At 34.6% G+C, this 17,864-nt stretch overlaps 1 protein-coding gene across 7 annotated transcripts in view; it reads left to right on the top strand.

The window, feature by feature from the left end:
* The window catches only part of BCAS3 (BCAS3 microtubule associated cell migration factor), a 559,119-nt gene that overhangs the window by 38,956 nt on the left and 502,299 nt on the right, over window positions 1–17,864 (top strand). For all 7 annotated transcript variants that reach the window (XM_058560481.1, XM_058560485.1, XM_058560483.1 and 4 more), the window contains exon 6: window positions 4,986–5,067. In XM_058560481.1, the coding sequence (XP_058416464.1) occupies window positions 4,986–5,067 (82 nt within the window). The remainder of the gene's footprint in view (window positions 1–4,985; window positions 5,068–17,864) is intronic.

Genomic DNA, 17,864 nt, shown 5'->3' on the forward strand with positions numbered 1-17,864 from the left:
GGTAATCCATTGAAAGAACACACTGGAATCATTTTCCCATTTGAAAGTTTTTTGCGATTTTTCTTGATATCTTAAGAGCCCAAAACTAGAAACAACCCAGAATTCCATCAACAGTAGAATGGTTAAGCTGTAATATTTTCATACAATGCACATCTACATGGCAACAAGAATAAAAAGCTACAGTCATATGCAGCAGCATGAATAAATTTCATAAGCATGTAATATGCGAAAGAAGCCATTCACGAAGAGTACATACCATGTGATTCCATTTACATGAAATTGAACAGGTAAAACTTATTTAAGATATTAGAATTTAGGATAGTGGTTATGGCTATTCTTGAGAATAACCAAGAATGCCCTTCGGGAAGGGGCGTGGAGGGACCTTTTGAGTGTCCATAATGTTGTGATTCTTGATGTCTGTGCTGGTAACAGAGGTGTATTAACATTGAAAATTCATTAGGCTGTACATATACATATGATTTATGTATTATTTCTATGTCTGTTATTTTTCAATAAAGTATACTAAAAAGAATGAATTGCAGACCAAAATTCTCCATTTGACCAGTGTCTAAAAGGGAAGTTGGGGGTGTAAATTATGTACTCCTGTCCTAATTCTGTGCCATTGTAGAGCATTATTAATATTGTCCTTGATATTTGATTGAATGTTCTATTTTGTAGTCAGATAGCTTTGAAAAGTCATCAGAATTTCAGAAACAAGTTTGATTCTGAGGGTTAGATGACCTTCATTTGCTTTTAGAATTCTCTAAAAGCGCTTAGAAAGCTCTCCCACAACTTTTATAGCCTTTTCTCTGTGTGTACTATTGTCTCGGCTGTTATAATTTCCTTTTGCCTTAGATTGAGTTGTGAGATTCTAAACTTGTGCTCTCCCCCCTCTTTTTTGGTTTGGTATGTAATTTGCATATTTTCACCATCCGAAAGCTATTTTCTATGGTTGGAAAAGATTTTTTTCCTACAGTGTGAACAAATCATTCTTTGTTCTCCTTATTGTGCCTTCAAACTGGTACGTCCGGTTTATGCTCCAAACAACAAAAGTCTGTCATCAGAAATTAAAATGCCAGGAAGAACAAAGGCAGAGACCCATGAGGAGCGATTGGAGAGGTTTCCTCCTTGTTTGTTCCTCTCCCCAACTTCCCGCAGTTGCCTGGAAGTTGGAACGTTGCTTGCTACACTCCTTCCTTGTAGTTCTATGCTTGTATTTATTGTTATTGTCGGTTTCAAAGTGAACTTAGAGCTCCTGGTAGTTCTTGTTAGGATCTATAAAATCCTCATCTCTGAGATTCTTTGCCATTTGCAATGAGCTCTTTTTAAGAAACGTAAAAATCACTTTGAAATCCTTTAAAAAAACTTCATCAGTTTTGACACTCATTTATTTGAGAGCAAAATTACCAGTGAACATACCGTGTAAAATTATTAGAGGCAACTGAAAATGGCAACTAAAGCAGAGCCTGTAAGGAGATATCCATCCTATCTATGTCCTTTCTAAAATGTGCACATCTTGGACCGGCCCCGCGGCTTAGTGGTTAAGTGCTCGCGCTCTGCTACTGGCGGCCCGGGTTCGGATCCTGGGCGCGCACCGACGCACTGCTTCTCCAGCCACGCTGAGGCCGAGTCCCACATACAGCAACTAGAAGGATGTGCAACTATGACATACAACTATCTACTGTGGCTTTGGGGGGAAAAATAAATAAATGAAGTTAAAAAAAAAAGTTAAAATGTGCACATCTTATCTGTATACACTTTGTCAGCGCTGTCTCTGTTCTGAAATAGTATTTCAGTGTAGAATTTGCACATACTTCAGCGAGTTCTCTCCTCTGGGAAGTTTGACATTTGTGGCTCACTTAGGATACTGTGGAATTACGCTTCTAACAGTCTTGATTTCAACATATTCACAAATACCTATAAATAGTGACAGAATGTTTCTTCTCCCCTCCCTTCCCTTATGTTATTAGTTAAACAAAGATTCTAGGACCCTAACTTAGAGGTAATGAAGGATGGGTAATGAATGTGGGGATGCGTTTTGTAATCAGTCCTAATGTTTTTTCTTACCTGTTGCTGTGCATTTAAAGAGGGATTTACAGTAGAAGCTTAGAATAGAATAGAGCATTTAGGTTTGTTTTGAAAGCCGTTACACTGGAAAACATGGTATGTTCAGATTTCAAAATGTTTTTCTGTGTCAAATTGAGCTCTTGTATGTTAAATCCAGTGATAACAAATGTTTATCATATTGTGAGTATGCCAAGACAGATTTGTTTTATTATTTATTATTTAGTGTAATTTAGTACAGCAGCTCAGTTAAATATGATTAGACTTTCTTTTTTTTTTAATTTAAGGCTTTATTTGATAGAACCAAAAGCTAAATACTAGACCTATGGCATATGGAAATAATAGTATAGGGCAGTAGATTTTGTGAGAGAATACTATGATTTGTTATAGGTATAAACCTATATTTGTTATAGTGAGAAGTGTTTTTCATTACTCTGAATTATAATTTCAATGCAAGTTCTACAGTATTGTTTTATAATTTATTTTTCATTTCCTTATTAATAGAAATAGAATATGTGTTGAAAAATATTATTTATCCATTGCCCAATAAACCATTTATTTTCAAAAAATGAATGACTTGGAAGCTTTGGTCGAGACAGCCAATAGTGCATCTATAATATAACTGGATTACATTAGTGATATACTTTTCAGTGAAAGTGGGCTTATAATTTTTAGGTTTCAGAGAATGTGTGATTACTGCATTGGATGGGAGGTTGAACAAAATGACCTTTTAAGTCTTTTTCTAAATTTTAAATTCCATTTTATAATAATGTACTATGGACGTAAGAGCTGCAGTGTATAATAGCCATGGTTTTCATTTAGAAAATTAGTGTTCCCAAAGGAATTTGTAGAGAGGTAAATTCTTATAGTTTGCTATTCTGAGTTTATGGCTTTTGTGTGTTTAATTGGTGGTAGGTGGTGCTATTGTTGCATAGTTAGTGCAAAGAGCCTGGCGTTCCTTATATCTTCTGCATAGAGAGAATTGCCATTGCAGCCACTAAATAAGTTGTAATAATTTTTATAAGCAAAATGAATATGATGGCTCTTTAGACATTACCATGATTTAACATTTATAAGAAATAAAAATATTTATAGTTTGCAGCTCTTAAATTCAGATAGAAGAGAAGCTGAAGATCTAAAAAAGTAGTTAATCTGAAAGGCAGCTCTGCAGATTTATAGTTTAATATTCGAAGATTTATAAGCCTTTATTTTATAATGTATACACTGTTGATATTTTAAACTGCTTGTTTGGCAGGACTATTAAAAGAAAAATCAGCATGTTTCCTCCATTGAATATTTATCATTATTACATCTGTTGTAAGTTCTTGGGTATTTAGAACTAGTTTTATAATGTTTACCATTTTCCGTGTTTGATATTACATATTCCATCAAACACTTGACAGTTATGAAAATGTATTAGGAACTACATCACCACTTAAAGTAGTCTGGAAAGCCTTTCTTAACTAATTGTAATTTAATCTGCCCAGTACTTCAGTTAGCAGCAAACTGTTCTCTTGAACCACTAATTTTGAAAAGCATTCATTTTCACACTTGGCATGTATATTGGGATACCCCGTTTACTAACCTTCAGATTAATAGAATACCATACTTTTATATCTGAGGAATAAATTTGATATGACTCAATGAACGAATATTCATACACTGTTTGATCTATATGTATAATAAAAATGATGACATTTAAAGATGCTTACATATTACTTTTTTTATTCATAGAATGTTGAAATTGAATCTATGTTTGAGGTTGTTTAGCACCTTTACCTTCTTAGTTTATAAATGCAAAAGAATATGGGCTTAAAGGAGGTGGGGGGAATGGGAAGATCTTGGTCAAAGGGTACAAAGTTGTAGTTATGTAGGATGAATAAGTCTAGAGAGCTAATGTTCAGGCATGAAGACTCTAGTTAAATATACTGTATTGAATCCTGGAAAAACACTAAGAAAGTAGATTTCAGGGGCTCCCATCACACAAAAAAGGTAACTCTGAGGAGATGGCTGCAGTAATCATTTCACTATGTATATGGATATCAAATCATCACGTTGTACACCTGATTAAATATATACAATTTTGGCCGGCCCCGTGGCTTAGCGGTTAAGTGCACATGCTCCGCTGCTGGCGCCCTGGGTTTGGATCCCAGGCACGCACCGACACACTGCTTCTCTGCCCATACTGAGGCCAGGTCCCACATACAGCAACTAGAAGGATGTGCAGCTATGACATGCAACTATCTACTGGGGCTTTGGGGGAAAAAAATAAATAAAATTATTAAAAGAAATATATATATATATACAATTTTTATTCAAAATATATTTAAAAAGAAAAAAACTATAGGTTTATAGAGGTTAAATAATTTACTCAGTATGGTTAACAGCTAGTTAGTTGCAGAACTGTAACTGGTACCTGGGTCATTCACATTCCACTTTAGTGTTCTTTGCAGTATGTTTTGCTTTTTCTCATTTACAGCATATTTGTGAAAGTTGCTGTAACATTTTCGTTGTGCTTTTCAGAATATTATGAATATTTACTTTTTTTCTTACATGGAAAACTGAATACTAATTTAAAAAGTCACAGTTGCTTTGCTCTAAAATGGAAGGCAATCATGCAGAAACTGAGCAGACTTATAGTAGTTTATTAAAGATAAAAATTATAGCCTTCCGGAACAGACCATTTATTTTCCTATTCATATCAAATGCTTGCTCTTATAATTTTCTAAAAATATTTATGATAATTGAGGATATGAATATACTTAATGTGTGTGATCAACCATAGATGTATGTGAGTGCGTGTGTGTACATATATTACATTTCAGATAAAAAATTATGATAAAATTTAGATCTTGTTTTCATATAATAATGTGCTGACCTGTGTTTTCATTTACTGAAATTGTTTCTGTCCTCTCCTGCAGATCAGTGGGGAAGCACAGGAGCTCTTTTCTGTTCGGCATGGCCCAATTCGAGCGGCTAGAATCTTGCCAACTCCACAGTTTGGTGAGTGTAGCCCTTAAGAAGAAACACATCATTCAGAAAGAGTTTCTCTTTTATTGGTCTTGGACTACAGACAGCAAGAATGATAACTGAAGTCTGTTTTCCTCCAAGTGACCATACCCCTTCCCCTCCTCCCCTGAAGATAAACTCTTAGTTCTGTCAGTTGAGATGGAAATAGGTAATCTTAACCAATTCAATATGGCCATTCACTTTCTCCCGTGGTTTTGATTTATCTTCATCCTCTTTGATCTCGATTTAGCCTCTGACTTCGCTGGCTCTTTCTTGAAGCCCTCTTCTCTCTTGGTTTTCATGACATCTCTCTTCCCAGATCCCTCCCTTGCTGACTGTGCTGCTTTTGTTATGTTTCTGGCTTAGCTTTCTTCTGTGGATATTCCCCAAGTCTCTGTTGTTCTCATGTCTTTGCTCTTCTTCTCAGTTATACTTACTGCCTTGGAGAGCTTGGTTTTCACCATTATCTCGATTGTAGATGAGTCTGCTGTCTGCATTTCCAGCTATGTCAGAAGTACAGTTTCAGGCTTTTGACCGTGGATCTCTGCTTTAATAACAAATACTTCTTAATGTTGTATTTAAATATTATGTATGTTTTATATTTATTTTTAAAAAATTAAATATATGTTTAAATTAAACCTGCTATTTGGATGCCTAAGTAACTGCTGACTCTTTAATGATCTGAGTTTTCTAAACGTTGTATTTTCTCGTTAACTTGCCTGTGTTCACTCAGTAATATTTTTGCTTGTGCACTAAAAACACAATCATAACAATCTTGTTTGTGTACTTTAAAATCTTTTTTAAAGATGATATTAAAAATATTTTAATTTTATTATATTTTAAAAGTTTATCCAGAAGTTGAGAAATCTTCCTTGTAATGGTTTTTTTTTAGCAGTTAATTCTCTAAATTTGTGAGAATGGTGTTTGTTAAAACTTACTACCATGTGCATTATGCACTTAGCAAATGTATAAGTAATGTTAGGAATTAATTTAGTGGTTAAATCTGCTTAATTGTAATGGGAAGTGTGAAGGTAACAAGACAACAATCTCCTGCAGTCATGTGGAGATTTTTCTCTTTGTTTTTGAACTATATGGCATATACGAATTTCAGCTCTGTCTCTCTCTGTATTTCCTTTGTACTCCCTCTCACTCTCTCTTGCTCTGTTGTCTGTTGTGTTTGTGTTTTGGTGAAATCTTTCGACAAAGAATATTGTAGAACATCTTTTTCTGGAAGGTTTTTGGAATAGCCAGCTTTCTCTTTGGATAGTTGGAATCAAGTACCTTATTAGTAAAGGACTCTGCTATGTCTTTGTTTCTTTTGTATATAATTCACAGAGACAGATTTTTCTCCTTTCATTTCATATTTGTGAAGCTCTTTTGTTCATGCCCATTATTAATGTTCAGCTTTTCTCAACTTTTACTTTGGGCAGAAATATTTCATGAGAGAGTATAAAACTATAAAAGTTAATATTGCTAGTAGAATTTGAGTATGTTTAATTTACTTTGTCTAATTAAAAAAGATTTCTTCATCTACTATAATATACTTACCTTTAAAAATATAATATTAGATTTATTTATTTATTTATTATTATTTTTTTTTGTGAGGAAGATCAGCCCTGAGCTAACATCCAGGCCAATCCTCCTCTTTTTGCTGAGGAAGACCAGCTCTGAGCTAACATCTCTTGCCAATCCCCCTCCTTTTTTTTCCCCAAAGCCCCAGTAGATAGTTGTATGTCATAGTTGTACATCCTTCTAGTTGCTGTATGTGGGACGTCGCCTCAGCATGGCTGGAGAAGCAGTGCGTCGGTGTGCGCCCGGGATCCGAACCCGGTCCACCAGCAGCAGAGCACGCACACTTAACTGCTAAGCCACGGGGCCGGCCCCAAATATTAGATTGAAAATGTAATTTCACATAGCTCAATGTTCTGTTATGATTTGCAAAAAATTATGTGTCACTTTCATTGTATTTGATTGATTTTTTAGGTTTGTTTTCATCAAAGTAATACATGCAACTGATCACATAAAATTTGTAATGGAAAATAGATTACCCCATCCCTCTCTTTTGCCCATTTTGTTTTGTGTGCTCGGTGTTTTTTGTTTTCGTTTTTGTTTTTTGCTGAGGAAGATTAGCCCTAAGCTAACATCCATGCCAGTCTTCCTCCATTTTGTATGTGGGTCTCTGCCACAGCATGGCTGATGAGTGGTGTGGTACATGCCCGGGATCCAAACCTGCAAACCTGGGCCGCTGAAGCAGAGCATGCTGAACTTAACCGCTATGCCATGGGGCTGGCTCCAATTATGTGCTCATTTTGTTGGAATAAGTTCTTTAGTAGCTTCCTGAAAAAGGATGTATGGCAGATCTTGTTTGTCTGAAGATGTCTTTATTCTTCCTTAATCTTGATAGATAATTTGGCTGGGTAACAAATGCTTGTTTGTAAATAATATTACTTGAGAGTTCTGAAGGCATTGGTCTAGTGTTATGGTTGAAGAGTCTGAACACATTTTGATATCTTTTTCTTTGTATGTGGCTTGTTTTTCTCTCTGGGAGCTAGTAGAATGTTGGCTTTGTTCCCAGTGTTCTGAAACTTTGCAGTGTTGTTTCTTGGTTCATACGTTGTCCTGGGCCCCTTTAATGTGAAAAGACAAGTAGTGTAGCTTTGAGAAAATTTCGTAAATTATTATTTTGCTGATTTCTTTCCTAAGTTTTCTTTGTTCTCTCTTTCTGGTACTTGTATTATTTGGCGATGACACCTCCTAGAATGATTAATTAAAAAAAATAATTTCTTTCCTGTTCTTTTTAGGAGATTCTCTCACTGTCAGTTACTGACTCTTGAGTTATTCTTTCTGCTATCATGTTTTTTTAATCTCATCTTCTCATACCCTCTCCCTCCCTCCTTCCCTCTTCTTCCCTCCCTTACTCCTCCTCTTTCCACTCCCTCTCCCCCCTCTTTCTTTCTTGGTGTAATTTACATTTAAATATTACCAAATAGAATCAAATGATATATAAAAAGAATTATATATTAGGACCAAGAAAGGGATATTTCAGGAATACAAGGTTCGTCAACAAGCAGTGTAATTCACCATATTAATAAAATGAAGAAGAAAACCCATAGGGTCATCTCAATAGAAGTGGAAAAAAACCTTTGACAAAATTCAGTAGCCATTTATGATAAAAAAATTTTTTTCCAGCAAATTAAGAGTAAAAAGAAACATCTTCAGTATGATAAAGAAAAAATCTATAGCCAACATCATTCTCAATAGTGATATATTAAATATTCTCCTGCTGAGTTTGGGATGGCTTCTATCACAACTTCTATTTACAGTTGAATACAGGTCCTAGCCATTACAGTAGGGCAAGAAAATTAAATACAAAGTGTAAATATGAGAATGAAAGATGTAAAATTGTCTTTATTCATAGATAAGTTGATTGTGTATGTAGAAAATACAAAAGAATCTACAGACTGTTAGAATTGATGAGTGAATTTAGCAAAGCTAAATTCAGGTTCATTAGATGTTTGGTGAACTGATGCCCTCACTCTGTACTTTTCCAGCATCATTTTTGGCCATCCTTGACCGGTGCGCCCTGTCTCCTCCTTCCTCTTTCCAACAACACTCCTTTGTGATGGTTGTACTGAACTACTTTCCTTTCCTCAAATGATCCATCCCCTTTTCTTTCAGGCCTTTTCATTTGCTATTTCCTCTTCTAGAATACTCATGTTCTTTTAACTCGTCTTGCTTCTTGTCCAATGTCAGTGGTATGTACTGATTTTTTATTTTAGTTGCTCAGTTGCGTCTTGCTTGCTAGATTTGTAGGCTGTTTTCATATCTTTAGTACCTCACAGAGCACTTGATACAAGGTGTTAATAAATATTTGTTGAATGTTGCTGCATGGTATAGTCTTTTAAAAGTTATGACCTAGAAGAAAAGCAAGTTCCTTTTCTGCAGGTGTTTCTGTGGAAGGTCTCATCCCTAACTACAAGTGAAAAACTGAAGGATTTGGATGTCCTCTTATCCCACAGAAGGTCATCATTGTATTTAATAGCCATTTACTTATATTGGCATAGTTTAGGAGCCGGCCCCGTGGCGTAGTGGTTGAGTTCGGTGTGCTGTGCTTTGGCGGCCTGCATTTGCAGGTTTGGGTCCCAGGTGCAGACCTACACCAGTTGTTGGCCATGCCCTGGCGGTGACCCACATGCCAAGTAGAGGAAGGCTGGCACAGATGTTAGCTCAGGGCTAATCCTCCTCAAGCAGAAAAAGAGGAAGATTGGCAACAGATATTAGCTCAGGGCAAATCTTCCTCAGCAAAACAAAAAACAAAACAACAAAAAAACATAGTTTATGCATCCCTACTTTTTCATGGTCACTTTTATACTTCCCTACTTTTTCACTTCACTGTCAATAATTGATGACTTTCTTAATGAGCCTACACCTGCATTAGAATTTTTTTCAGTACATTGTTCAGAAATCTATGACCAATCAATTGGTCTTCTTATATCAGATAAATACTGTTATTTATTATCTTTCAAATCTTTCTAGAACTTAATTCCAAGTAAAGTACATAAATTTTTCTTGTTCATTACTCTCAGTAATCATTATGGGTTTTAGTATCTCAATACCTCACTTGTGAAATAAAATATATCAATATGTATGTTTTAATATACAAGTTAAAAATTTTCTAGGGTTATAGACTTTATGCTAATAATGGTTACTTCCAAGGAGTAGGGTCAGAGGACCCTTTTGCAGTAATATGTTTTTAATTTCTTAAAATAAAAACCATATAATTCTAACCAGTTAAAATATTCATTGTAAAAATTCAAGGAATACTGAAATGTAGAAAGTGAAAATTCACAGGATCCTATGTTATCAGAGGTAAACCCAGGTTACCTCTTTCCTTCTTTTTTTCCTTCCCCCAGATACTAAGCATGTATTAACAGCTTAGGGTATACATTTCCTGATTTTTTTTCCCTCAGCTATTCACACATGCATGAAATTAACTTGCAGTAGTATATCCAGGGCCTAATTCAAGTTCTTTACATGTATTACATGTCTTGGCTCATGGGTTTGTGTATGTAGGTTTTTTCATAATAGCTTATATTGTGAACACCTTTCCATTTCAAAACTATGAATTCCTTTCAGCATTGCTAAAAATTATGTATCATTCCACTTTATGAACATTTATATTAATTTTAACTTTCCCCTCTAACAGGTTATGTTGTTATATACTTCTGTATATGTACATTTAAAAAATATACCAGGAATTATTTTCTTAGGATAACTTCTAGAAGAGGAATTACTGGGTCAAAGAATACGTACATGAAAAATTTTGATACATGTAAAATTGCTTCTCAGAGAGAGTATACTGACATCTATATGTGAGAATTCCTTTTTTTCCCAGTTCTGTCCTCTACTGGCTATAATGAATCTTTTCAGTCTTTGCCTATGTGATGGAGGAAAATCCTCTTTACTTGTAATTTTTTGGTCTTTGAGTGTTAGAGAGTATGAGAAATCTTCATATTTTTGCTGTTTATTCTAATTAATACCATGCTTGTTTGTACTCTTTTGCTCTTATTGATTTGAGCTCTTTGCTAGATTGTTATTAGTGGTGTATTATTATGGATATGTGTCCTATATACTTCATATGTAGTTTGCCATTTGTCTTGTTATTTGGTGAAATGTATCAGTTTCTTATGTTATATGTCTTTAGTTTCATGCAAAGAAAATCTTTGCATATTTTACCATGTTTAATTTAAATCGTGACTCTCATTGAAAGTTGAATTCAAATTTTTTCATTTTGTTATTTTTCTTTTTCTTTTATATTTTCTTGATTATTCCTTGCTAACCTCTGATTTTCATAGGTTTTTCAGGAAATTTCTCCTTTATTGTGGTCTTTCCCCTCCTATAATATATTTCTTTGGAGTCAGAGGAATAGTGATTTACTACAAATCATTGCATTCTCTGCAGTGTGGAATATGAGTGGTGCCCCAAAATGAATTTATTCAATATTTTACAAAAGAAAAGCTAGAACTCTACTTTTGTAAAGTATTTTTTATCATTTGTCAGTAACCAAATGGATATCACTGTTTTTGACTCTAATAGAACTTGTAACTCTCTTAGGAATTATATTAGCCTTGTGCTCGTGCTGTTTTCTTATTGCTGATGGCCTTGGACCTGAACCAGATTTCTTAGAAATGTGGATTCAACTTTATTCATTATCCTTAGGAGTCCAATATACTGAGTACCTGAACTTTCTCCATATGAGAATGTTTTAGAACAAATTCTTATAAGTGAGGACCTTTATTCTGAGAATAGATGGACTCTTTGGGGCTGTAGTTTCCTCAGGTGTCTATGAGCCAAATTTCTGGTACTCGTCCAAAACATCCAGTGGCCAACTTGGCTTATATTTCTTCTAGATTATTCCATTATTACTTACTGCTGAGAAGGTACTATTATTGTTCATTCTGCTATGCGAGGAATTCACAATTTCACATCTCAAAATATTAAAAAGTTTTTTAAAAAACCTAAGATCCAACCTATTTTTTCCTACTGGCATATAAATGCCAAGTATTTTCTGAAGCTTGTAATATTGTAAACAGGCCACCCATGCAGCCAAAAATACTAATCGTTGCTGTTTTTTTATGATATGAATGGGTAAAGTTATTCTTCTAGAAACAAACATGAGCAGAACAACTTTAGAGTTGTTAGTTAAACTTTTTCTCATTTACTTATTTTTTGTAAATTCTCAAATAGAGTGCGCTTTCTAGGTGTCAAGTTTTCATTATTTTTCTTAAGGTACAACTACCTATTTCATCCTTTTCAAACAACTTAAATGTGGTTTTTATCACGTTCAAAGAAGAGCTGTTTGATTTGTTCAGCTGTGTGAGTTCAGAAATTCTTATTAACTTCTCCAGAAGGGTTTGCCGTAACTTTGTCGTTGTTGTAAAATTTTAATGACGGGTTAAACAAGTAAATCCTATAAATAGACACACACACACACACACACACAGAGTCTGTTCAACCAAAACACTAGCAACCTTCCAAAAGTAGGCCAACTGACATTTGCTTACAGTCATCACCAGGATTTTGCAAAGAGGAAACAGGCTTATTGACATTTTAAATGGCCAAACTATGAGATTTAGGGCTTCCCTAATGTTTTCTGCTCTAATTACTTCTCAGTTTGCCTTGTGCGTTTTTTCCTTAACACCTAGTCTTTGTCACTGGGGCCTTTGCTACTTGGGATCATTTTGGTTTTTACAAAATTTTGCTAAGCCTGTGATTTAGGTAAATTACAACTGGGGAAATTATGTTGTGTTCGTCTTAAATTTCTAATGTTTTTGGTCAAAGAAACAGTGTTTCTAGGGGAGAATGTCTGTTTTAGAAGTGCTGCTTTTTTAGTTTTTTAGTTTTGTGATGCCATGGGGTTGAATTTGAAAAAGTGATCTGAGAGTATTCTCAGTTTATGCCTATTTGAACCCTGTACTTAGGGACTTTTCCTATGAGGGCTACAGTGAGAGGGAAGTATACTGAACAGAAAAGAGGGGAAGTAAGTTTATAAATCAAGTGAATAATAGTGCTTGATACTGTTCAGATGAAATTCTAGGTTGATTATATACATTATCACTCCATTACCATTATTCTGCCAGGTGAGTACCATTATCCTATTTTACAGGTGAGGAGACTTAAATCTCAGAAAGTTAAGTGACTGGCATAAAGACGTAGTTGATAAGTGGTGGGGCTGGAATTTGAACTTTAAAGCTTGCCTCTTAATCACTTAGGCCTCGCTGTCTCCCAGTATATGAATTTTCCATTATTACAGGGAGACACTTTTACCAAATCCAGGTGTTTCTAGGCTGTGTCTCTGACTGCAGAAATCAAACAGTTGTGTATTCATTGGAATATGTAAAATGTAGCTCAGTTTCTCTACATTATCTTCCATTTTGAAGGTCTAAAATATCTTCAGTTGTCTTAGTGTCCTCATTATGTTTGGAGTTCTTGGTTATTTAGTCTGAGGGTGAAGGGCAATGAAAATAGTCAACATGGGGACCAATATATAGGAAATCCATTATTCTACATAACTACATTTTAAATTTTAAGCTGTCAGGATAAAGTATGTCACAAAGACAGCTGTAGTCTATTCAAGTTACGTTCACCCTAAATTGAATCAACTCTTTAAAAGAAATGTTGGTTCCCTTTTACAGGACTTGGTATAAACTATTAAAAGTACATCAAAAGGGTTAGTGATGGATATCTCAAATCAGATAAAAACAAAGGTGTAACATGAAGCAACTAAATTACATGTGAACTTAATGATTCTGACCCAAATAAACAGACTTGTAATGGAGATGCTGATTAGTATCAGTACAGCGTAAATGCTTTTTACTGTAGAACTGTAAAGAAGAATGTGGGTGTCTTAGTGAATTGGTCAAGTTATGGTCTTGGAAACCTGTGTTCATTTATCATAACACATTCCTAGGTGTGAAAATAAAAACTTATAATTTTCTAAGTAATAGTTATTTTAAAGTAAGCCTTTAAAAAATTCATCTTTATTGAGAAATAATTTGCACACAATGCAGCTCATCAATTTTAATTACACAATTTGATGAGTTTTGATAGATGGAGACAGTAATGTAACTGCTACCGCAGTCTAAATACCAAGCCTTTCTATCACCGCTCAAAGTCCCCTTGTCCACTTCACACTTACTAAAATGGCTTGTTCTAAAATTAATTGTGGTGATAGTTGCACAACTCTGTAAATATACTAGAAACCATTGAATTGTACACGTTAAATTGGTGAAATGTATTTATGGGAATTATATTTTAATAAAGTTGTTTAAAATAAAAGTTCCCTTGTGTCCTTACCTTCTGACGCCTGGAACACCAGCAACCACTAATATGATTTATGCCACTATTGTTTCTGCCTTTCTAGAATTTGAAAAAATGGAATGTATAACATTTCTGTGCACTTGGCTTCTTTTGCTTCACATAATGCTTTTGAGAATCATCTATGTAGTTGTGTGTTTCTGTTGTTCATTCCTTTTTTTTTTTCTTTCTAAGTAGTATTCCGCTGTCTGGATATACTATAATTTGTTTTTCCTTTCACCAATGAATGGACATTTGGATTGTTTCCAGTTTTGTCTCTTATGTATAAAACTGCTCTGAATAGTTGCTTGTGGATATGTTTTCATTTCTCTTGGATCAGTATTTAGGAGTGATATTACTGGGCCATATAATAAGTGTAGATTTAACTTTATAAGAAATTGTCAAACTGTTTTCCAAAGTGGCTGTACTGTTTTGCATTCCCGCCAGCAATGTTCCAACTTCCCTAATGACTAATGATATTGATCATCTTTTCTTGTGCTTGTCATTTTATTGTTTTTATAAACTGTTTAAATCTATTGCCCATTTTTAATAACATTGTTTTATTATTGAGTTGTAAGAGTTCTGTATATATTCTAGATACAAGTCCTTTGTTAGATATATGTAAAATATGTACAAAAATTTGTCCCTTCCTGTGACTTGCCATAATAGCCTTTTTTTCTTTTTAAATAGATTTTACCTTTTAGAGCAGCTTTAGATTCACAGCAAAATTGAGCAGTAGGTACAGACATTTCCCTTATACCTTCCCAGCCTCACATGTGCATATCCTCCCCTATTATCAACATCCTACCACAGAGAGTATGTTTAGGCTTTTTAAGAGCAAATGTTTTTAATTTTCAAAAGTTTTTACATTTTAATTTTTAAATTAATTTTTAATTTCCAATTTGCTGAGTTTTTTTTCCTTTTATAGTTTGTGATTTTTGTGTTTCTTTTTTCATTCAGTTCAACACATTTTCTAGGTTACCTTGTGATTTTTGTCCTTGACTTATGGGTTATTTAAAAGGATGTTATTTTGTTTCTAAATTTTGAGAGATTTTCCTGATAGCTTTCTGTTATTAATTTAATCCCATTGTTATCAGAAGACATAGTTTATATGATTCCAATCCTGTTAAGTGTTTTGAAATTAGTTTTATGGCCCAGAATATGATCTATCTTGTTCCATTCTTCTGTATCCTACGGGTTGTCTTTCTGCTTATTCTATCAGTTATAGAGACAAGGTTTTTGACGTCTTCCATAATAATTGTTTGTGTATTCTTCTTGTAATTTTATCAGTTTTTGCTTTATGTATTTTGCCACTCTGTTATTGGGAGCAAAAAACATTTAGGATAGTAAAGTCTTCTTCATGAATTAATCCATTTGCTGTTAATGAAATCCCTGGTAATATTCCTTGCTCTGAAACCTACTTTTTCTATTAGTATAGATACTCTTGCTTTCTTTTGACTAGCGTTGGCATGATATATCTTTAGTGATCTTTTTATTTATTGATTTTATTTTTATTTATTTATTTTTTTGCTGAGGAAGATTTGCCCTGAGCTAACATCCACTGCCAGTCTTCCTCTTGTTTGTATGCGAGCCACCACCACAGCATGGCCACTGACAGGCGAGTGGTGTAGGTCTGTGCCTGGGAACTGAACCCGGGCTGCCGAAGCGGAGCGTGCCACAGTTAACCACTAGGCTGCCTGGGCTGGCCCAGATCTTTTTATTTTTCACCTTTTATTTTATTTATGTGTGAAATGCATTTCTTGTAGGTAGCATATAATTGGGTCTTGCTTTTTTTTTTTTTCCTTGAGGAATATTAGTCCTGAGCTAACATCTGTGCCAATCTTCCTCTATTTATATGTGGGTCACTGCCTCAGCATGGCTGACAAGTGGTGTAGGTCCGTGCCTGGGATCCGAACCTGTGAACCCAGGCCACCGAAGCGGAATGTGCTGAACTTAACCACTATGCCATGGGGCCGACCTGGGTCTTGCTTTTTTATCCAGTATTTCACTCTGTCTTTTAATTGTGTCTTTAGACCATTTATATTCACTGTGTGTCTTAATGGGAATTGATTTAAATCTACCATTTTACTGTTTTGTTTTTCCCATGTGTTCATTGTTGCCTTTCCCTACTTTTTCTGCCTTCTTTTGGACTGAGTGTTTTTGTGCTTCCACCTTATCTCCTTTATTGTGTCTATTAACTATATCTCTTTGTTTTGTTTTTAGTGATTCTTTATGATTTACAGTCTATATATTTAACTTAGCACAGCCTACTTTCAATTAATATTATACCATTTCACATATTGTATAAAAATCTCAAAACACTCAACTGCAAAAACACCCAAACAACCTGATTTAAAAGTGGGCAAAAGACTTGAATAGATATTTCTCCAAAGAAGTTATACAGTTGTCTCATAAGGACATGAAAAGATGCTCAACATCCTTATTAGGGAAATGCAAATCTAAACCTCGATGAGATACCACTGCATACCCATTAGGATGGCTATTATTAAAAAACCAGAAAATAACTAGCTTTGGTGGGAATGTGGAAAAATTGGAGCTTTGCTTTGCTAGTGGGAATATAAAATAGTGTAGCTAATGTGGCAAGTTGGTATGGTGGTTTCTCAAAAATAGTGGATTTATGAAAAATTTTGGTTGTTATTTATTCAAATATTTTTTAAAAATAGAATATATATATTTAAATAGGCTTTACTTTTTAGAGCTGTTTTAGGTTCATAGAGAAGTTGAGCAGAAAGTACAGAGACTTCCCATATATTCCCTGAAATGAGAGTTCCTGTTGCTCCACATCCTCGTCGGCATTTGATGTTGCCTGTGTTCTGGATTTTGGCCATTCTAGCAGCTGTGTAGTGGTATCTCCTTGTTTCAATTTGTTTTTCCCTAATAACATATGGTGTGGAGCATCTTTTCATATGCTTATTTGCCATTCTGTATATCTTCTTTGGTGAGGTATCTGTCAGGTCCTTAGCTCAGGTTATTTTTTTATTGTTGAGTTTTGAGAGTGCTTTGTATATTTCAGTTAACAGTCCTTTATCAGATGTGTGTGTGTGTATATATATATATATATTTTTTTGCAAATATTTTTTCCCAGTCTGTGGCTTGTCTTATTCTCTTGACAGTGTATTTCGTAGAGCATATTCAAATATTTTTTCTTTCCTTCTCTACGTGTATTGTAATCCACTTGATGCTGTTTCACAACTCACTGATGCTCTTTTCAGTTTTTTCAATCTTTTTTCCCCTTTTGTGTTTCTAATAGTTTGTATTGCTGCCTCTTCACGTTTCTAATCTTTTCTTCTGCAGTATCTAATAAATCGTTAACCTATCCAGTGTATTTTTCATCTCAGGTGCTGCGTTTTTCATTTTTAGGAGTTTGCTTGTGTCTATGTGTATAGAGAGATTTCCCATGTCTTTTTAACATGCTCACACTCTCATCTACTTTCTTGAATAAATGGAGTGTTTATCATAGCAGTTTAAATGGCATTCTGTTGTATTGATTGATTTATCTCCTTATTATGGATCATGTTTTCTTGCTTATTTGCATGCCTTGAAATATTTGTTTGGATGCCACACATTGTGAATTGTATGTTGCTCAGGGCTGGTATTTTGTATTTCTTTAAATATTTTTGGGGTTTGTTCTGGAATACAGTTAAATTACTTGACTTTTTGTTTGGTATGCCTGGAACAGCCTTTAGTCTAAGGCAGGGATGTGCAAACATTTTCTTTAAGGACCAGATAGGAAATACTTCAGGCTTGTGGGACATATAGTATCTGTCACTACGTTCACCTCTGCTATCATAGTGGAAAAGCAGCCATTGACAATACTTAAAAAAATAGATGAGTAGTATGTTGGGGCATTGATAGGGCTCACATCAATTGTTTCCCTTGTCTCAAGTGTCACTGTCCTGTGCTGCCTGTAGTTC

Source organism: Diceros bicornis, chromosome 18 (genome assembly GCF_020826845.1).
Source record: "Diceros bicornis minor isolate mBicDic1 chromosome 18, mDicBic1.mat.cur, whole genome shotgun sequence".
Taxonomy (NCBI): Eukaryota; Metazoa; Chordata; class Mammalia; order Perissodactyla; family Rhinocerotidae; genus Diceros; species Diceros bicornis.